At 34.2% G+C, this 5,598-nt stretch overlaps 1 protein-coding gene across 1 annotated transcript; it reads right to left on the minus strand.

The window, feature by feature from the left end:
- Positions 1–101: 101 nt before the first annotated feature.
- On the minus strand, positions 102–5,567 carry LOC116347409 (ankyrin repeat domain-containing protein 50-like). The gene is made up of 20 exons (XM_031777984.1): positions 5,473–5,567; positions 5,299–5,397; positions 5,118–5,216; positions 4,944–5,042; positions 4,763–4,861; positions 4,592–4,690; positions 4,376–4,474; positions 4,204–4,302; positions 4,030–4,128; positions 3,815–3,913; positions 3,633–3,731; positions 3,459–3,557; positions 2,955–3,053; positions 2,787–2,885; positions 2,603–2,701; positions 2,143–2,241; positions 673–771; positions 491–589; positions 317–415; positions 102–226 (listed from the first exon to the last, which is right to left on the minus strand). The coding sequence occupies exons 1-20, from the start codon at positions 5,549–5,551 to the stop codon at positions 102–104; spliced, it is 1,986 nt and encodes a 661-aa protein (XP_031633844.1). The 5' UTR covers positions 5,552–5,567.
- Positions 5,568–5,598: the final 31 nt, after the last annotated feature.

Here is a 5,598-nt window from a genome sequence, read left to right on the forward strand (position 1 = left end):
ATTAATAACCACGTCAACAGATGGCGCATTATTTTGCGACTTTTTTCTCGCCTATATTAATATACACGGACTCATGGTGGTTGTCAAAAATATTTTATAATTTATATTTTATTGATTTTTAAATCACCTTCGTAAGCGGCAGCCATTAAAGGTGTCCATCTTTTTCGATTCTTGATATTTACAAGAGCACCATTTATGATCAGTAATTCAACAACACGTTCATGTCCTTGAATTGATTAAATTTTGATGTATCTAGTTCTTTTGTTTATCCATGGATCATTTGGGGGCTTTTAAGCAATCAAATATGATCATTTACCATGCAAAGAAGCTGTATGAATTGGTGACCCTCCCTCGATATCTTTCAAATTAATATCTGCGCCGTTCTTAATCAATAGTTCAACTATATTTGAGTGACCTGAGTGTAAATGAGATTCAAATATTATTCTCTATATTTCGAAAGAGTGGCAAAAGTGAATTTCAATTGAACTACCTCTTTCCGAAGCCATATACAAGGCAGTTTCTCCGTTATAATTTCGATCGTTCATATGTGCTCCGTTTTTTAGTAGAACTTCAACAATTTTCTCATGACCTATGGAAATGATTTTGTTACATAATTCAAAAAATATTGTGTAATTTATATTTTGTAGAGAAGTTTTTTGATTTTTAAGTGACCTTTTTGAGCGGCGGCAATTATTGGTGACCATCCGGCTCTAGTTTTCAAATTAATATCTGCGCCGTTCTTAATCAATAGTTCAACTATATTTGAGTGACCTGAGTGTAAATGAGATTCAAATATTATTCTCTATACGAGGGTTGCTCCATAATTTTTTTTAAAAACATATATAACACAGTTGTTTTTTGTCGAAAATGGTTTTATTGTTTTTCAAAATATTCCCCGAGATGATCGATACACTTTTGCATTCGATGAAACCATTTGTCATAGCATTCGTGCCACTCCGAAAGTGATATCTCCAAAACGTGTGTTTTGAACGCTTCAACTGCTTCTTCTGGTGTCGAAAATCGTTGACCACGTAGTTTTTTCTTCACGCTTGGGAACAAAAAAAAGTCATTGGGTGCCAGGTCAGGACTGTACGGTGGATGACCCATCAGTTCGATGTTTTGACCGGTCAAAAATCGAGTAGTTTGAAAAGATGTGTGAGAGCTCGCATTATCGTGATGAAGAATTATTTTGCGACGGTGGTTGTTTTTTCTTATTTCACCAAACACTTCGGGCAAACAAATGGTGGTATACCAATCAGAATTGACGGTCTTACGATCCTCTAGTTGAACGGTTGCCACATGACCACTTCTCCCGAAAAAACAGGCGACCATTCGCTTCGAAGTGCTTCTTGCTCGAACAACTTTCGTTGGGTTATCTTCATTTTGGAAGACCCATACAGTCGACTGCTGTTTCGTTTCGGGCTCATAGGCATATATCCACGATTCGTCACCAGTGACGATTTTATTAACGTCTTTTGAAGCACCACGATTGAATTTCTTGAGCATTTCTTTACACCAACTCACACGAGCCATTTTTTGTTCATCGGTCAATTTATGTGGGATCCAACGAGAGCAAATCTTTTTTACGGCTAAATGTTCATGCAAAATTGTATGTATGCTGTGGGATGAAATGCCCAAAGATGCCTCAATCTCACGGTAGGTCACATGACGATCTTCCATAATCAGTTTTCTGACAGCATCGATGTTTTGTGGCACAACAGCCGATTTTGGACGACCTGTATGAAACTCGTCTTTGAGCGAACTACGACCGCAACGGAATTCTCGGTACCAGTTATAAATTGTCTGAAGGGTTGGTGCTTCATTGCCAAAGGCCAAATGAAGTCGATCGAAACACTGTTGTTGAGATAATTTACTTCGAAAATCGTAGTAAATCATTTTACGAAAATCTTCACGTGTAAAATTCATTTTTTTGTTGAGTCGCAGTTTACCAGTCACTGTAAACAATACAAATAGCGTTCGTACGACAAAAGGTTCAGGGCACGAATACATACCAAAACATCAAACTTTACGAATATGACAATGGTTTACATCGGGCAACACTATAAGTACCATTTTAAAAAAAATTATGGAGCAACCTACGTATTTCGAAAGAGTGGCAAAAGTGAATTTCAATTGAAGTACCTCTATCCGAAGCCATATACAAGGCAGTTTCTCCGTTATAATTTCGATCGTTCATATTTGCTCCGTTTTTTAGTAGAACTTCAACAATTTTCTCATGACCTATGGAAATGATTTTGTTACAAAATTCAAAAAATATTGTGTAATTTATATTTTGCAGATAGGTTTTTTGATTTTTAAGTGAGCTTTTTGAGCGGCGGCAATTATTGGTGACCATCCGACGTTAGTTTTCAAATTAATATCTGCGCCATTTTTAATCAATAGCTCAACAACATTTAAGTGACCTCGAGAAAAAAGAGATTTAATTATTTCAGTGATTAATTGAATCACAGGGGACCTATCACTTTGATTATACAGTTTTTAAAACGCCAAAATATAGATTTCTCTGGATTTCAATCAAAATAGCGCTTTCTTCTATACATGGTGAAAAAAAAATGTTAAGTAATTGAATATGATTATTTACCATTGTAAGAAGCTATATAAATTGCTGTCCATCCGTATTTATCTTTCAAATTAATATTTGCGCCATTCTTAATCAATAACTCAACAATATTTGAATGACCTGAGTGAAAATGAGATTCCAATGTTATTCTCCATATTTCGAAAGTGTGACTTACGGTGACCAAAGTGAAATTCAATTGCATTACCTCTATCCGAAGCCAAATACAAGGCAGTTTCTCCGACGTCATTTTGATCGTTGACATTTGCTCCGTTTTTAAGTAGCACTTCAACAATTCGCTCATGACCTATGGAAATGGTTTTGTTACAAAATTCAATTTGTTTTGTGATTTATATTTTATTGATTTTTAAATCACCTTCTTTAGCGGCAGCCATTAAAGGTGTCCATCTGAGCTGACTCTTGATATTTACAAGGGCACCATTTGTGATCAATAATTCAACAACACGTTCATGTCCTTGAATTGATATAATGTTCATGTTCTTTTGTTAATACATTTCAATTTAAAGTATGCCTTCTTCTATTACATATTTTGAAGAAAAAAGCATTTTAAGTAATTAAATATGACCATTTACCCATACAATGTTGCTAGCTAGCTATTTATATCAGCTATTGCTATAGCGATATAAAAATAGCTGCTATTTAACGCAACTCTTCGCTCTGATGTTGCGTATACTCGACATAACAATGATGTCATTGTTAGAAAATGATTTAAAATGTTAAACTTTTCAAACAATGAGACCATTGTTATGTCCGCATACACAGCGTCCGAGCGAAGAGATACGTTAAATAGCAACTATTTTTATATCGCTATAGCAATAGCTGATATAAATAGCTAGCTATCAACATAGTATGCATTTACCATAGAAAGCTGCTGCATAAATTGGTGACCATACGATGTCATCTTTCACATTAATATCTGCACCATTCTTAATCAATAACTCAACAATATTTGAGTGACCTGAGTGTAAATGAGATTCAAATATTATTCTCTATAATTCGAAATAGTGGCTAAAGTGAAATTCAATTGCATTACCTTTATCCGAAGCCCAATACAATGCCGTTTTTCCATCGTCATTTTGATCGTTGACATTTGCTCCGTTTTTAAGTAGCACTTCAACAATTCGCTCATGGCCTATCGAAATGGTTTTATTACAAAATACAAGAAATGTTTTGTAATTTATATTTTTTGGAAAAATTTATTGAACTTTTAATCACCTTCTTGAGCGGCGGCCATTATTGGTGTCGAGTCGTCGTCTTTTTTGACATTTACAAGGGCACCATTTGTGATCAGTAATTCAACAACACGTTCATGTCCTTGAATTGATAAAATGTTCATGTTCCTTGTTAATACATTTCAATTTGAAATACGCTCCTTTTCATACATAATTTGAGGATACAAGCCCTTAAAGTAGTTAAATATGATCATTTACCATTGAAAGAAGCTATAAAAATTGGTGAATATCCGTTGTCAGCGTTCAAATTAGTATCTGCGCCATTCTTAAGCAATAACTCAACTACATTTGAGTGTCCTAAGTGAAAATGAGATTCCAATATTACTCTTTATATTTAGAAAGAGTGGCTAAAGTGAAATTCAATTGCATTACCTTTATCCGAAGCCCAATACAATGCCGTTTTTCCATCGTTATCTTGATTGTTGATATTTGCTCCGTAATTAAGTAGCACTTCAATAACTCGATCATGACCTTTCGAAATGGTTTTGATACAAAGTTTAAGAAATGTTTTATAATTTATATTTTCTGGAGATATTTATTGAACCTTCTTTAGCGGCGGCCATTATTGGTGTCCACCCTTTCTTGTTCTTGATATCTACAAGTGTACCATTTGTGATCAGTAATTCAACAACACGCTCACGTCCTTGATTTGATAAAATGTTCATGTTCTTTTGTTAATACATTTCAATTTGAAATACGCCTTCTTCCATTACATATTTGAAGAAAAAAGCATTTTAAGTAATTAAATATGATTATTTACCATTGAAAGAAGCTGTATAAAGTGTTGACCATCCCTTTTTATCTTTCAACTTAATATTTGAGCCATTCTTAAGTAATAACTCAACTACATTTGAGTCACCTGCATTTGAATGAACTACATTTATTTTGTATATTTCGAAAGTGTGACTAAAGCGAATTTCAATTGCATTACCTTCATCCGACTCCCAATATAAGGTACTTCCAACAAAGTCTTTGTGATCGTTAACATTTGCTCCGTTTTCAAGTAGCAGTTCAACAACTCGCTCATGACCTATGAAATGGTTTTGATACAAAGTTCGAGAAAAGTTTTGTAATTTATATTTTCGGGTGAAATTTATTGAATTTTAAATCACCGTTATCTGCAGCAGCATGTAGTGGTGACAATCCGTCTTTCGTTTTTAAATTAATATCTGCGCCATTCTTAATCAATAACTCAACAATATTTGAGTGACCTGAGTGTAAATGAGATTCAAATCTTATTCTCTATAATTTGAAAGAGTGGCAAAAGTGAATTCCGATTGCACTACCTTTATCCGAAGCCCAATACAACGCAGTTAATCTTTCGTTATTTTGATCGTTGACATTTGCTCCGTTTTTAAGTAGCAGTTCAACAACTCGCTCATGACCTATGAAATGGTTTTGATACAAAGTTCGAGAAAAGTTTTGTAATTTATATTTTCGGGTGAAATTTATTGAATTTTAAATTACCGTAATATGCGGCACCATGTATTGGTGAGTTTCCGTACTTATTTTTTAAATTAAAATCTGCACCATTCTTTATCAGTAACTCAACAACATTTGAGTGACCTGAGTGACAATGAGATTCCAATATTATTCTCTATATTTCGAAAGTGTGACTAAAGTGAATTTCGATTGCATTACCTTGAATCGAAGCCCAAATCAAGGCAGTTTCTCCATCGTTACTTTGATCGTTCACATTTGATCCGTTTTTAAGTAGCATTTCAACAATTCGCTCATGGCCTATCGAAATGGTTTTGATACAAAGCT

Source organism: Contarinia nasturtii, unplaced genomic scaffold (genome assembly GCF_009176525.2).
Source record: "Contarinia nasturtii isolate CC-2019 unplaced genomic scaffold, AAFC_CNas_1.1 Cnas_scaffold_1876, whole genome shotgun sequence".
Lineage (NCBI taxonomy): Eukaryota > Metazoa > Arthropoda > Insecta > Diptera > Cecidomyiidae > Contarinia > Contarinia nasturtii.

Bases quoted from the DNA above. Each gene is read 5' to 3' on its own strand.
- LOC116347409 (XM_031777984.1), bottom strand. From the start codon at position 5,551: ATGCTACTTAAAAACGGATCAAATGTGAACGATCAAAGTAACGATGGA. The intron at 3,732-3,814 runs GTGATTAAAAGT...CCATTTCGATAG, and splicing joins AATGGCCGCCGCTCAAGAAG to GCCATGAGCGAATTGTTGAA. The intron at 227-316 runs GTAAATGATCAT...AATCAATTCAAG, and splicing joins TCATACAGCTTCTTTGCATG to GACATGAACGTGTTGTTGAA.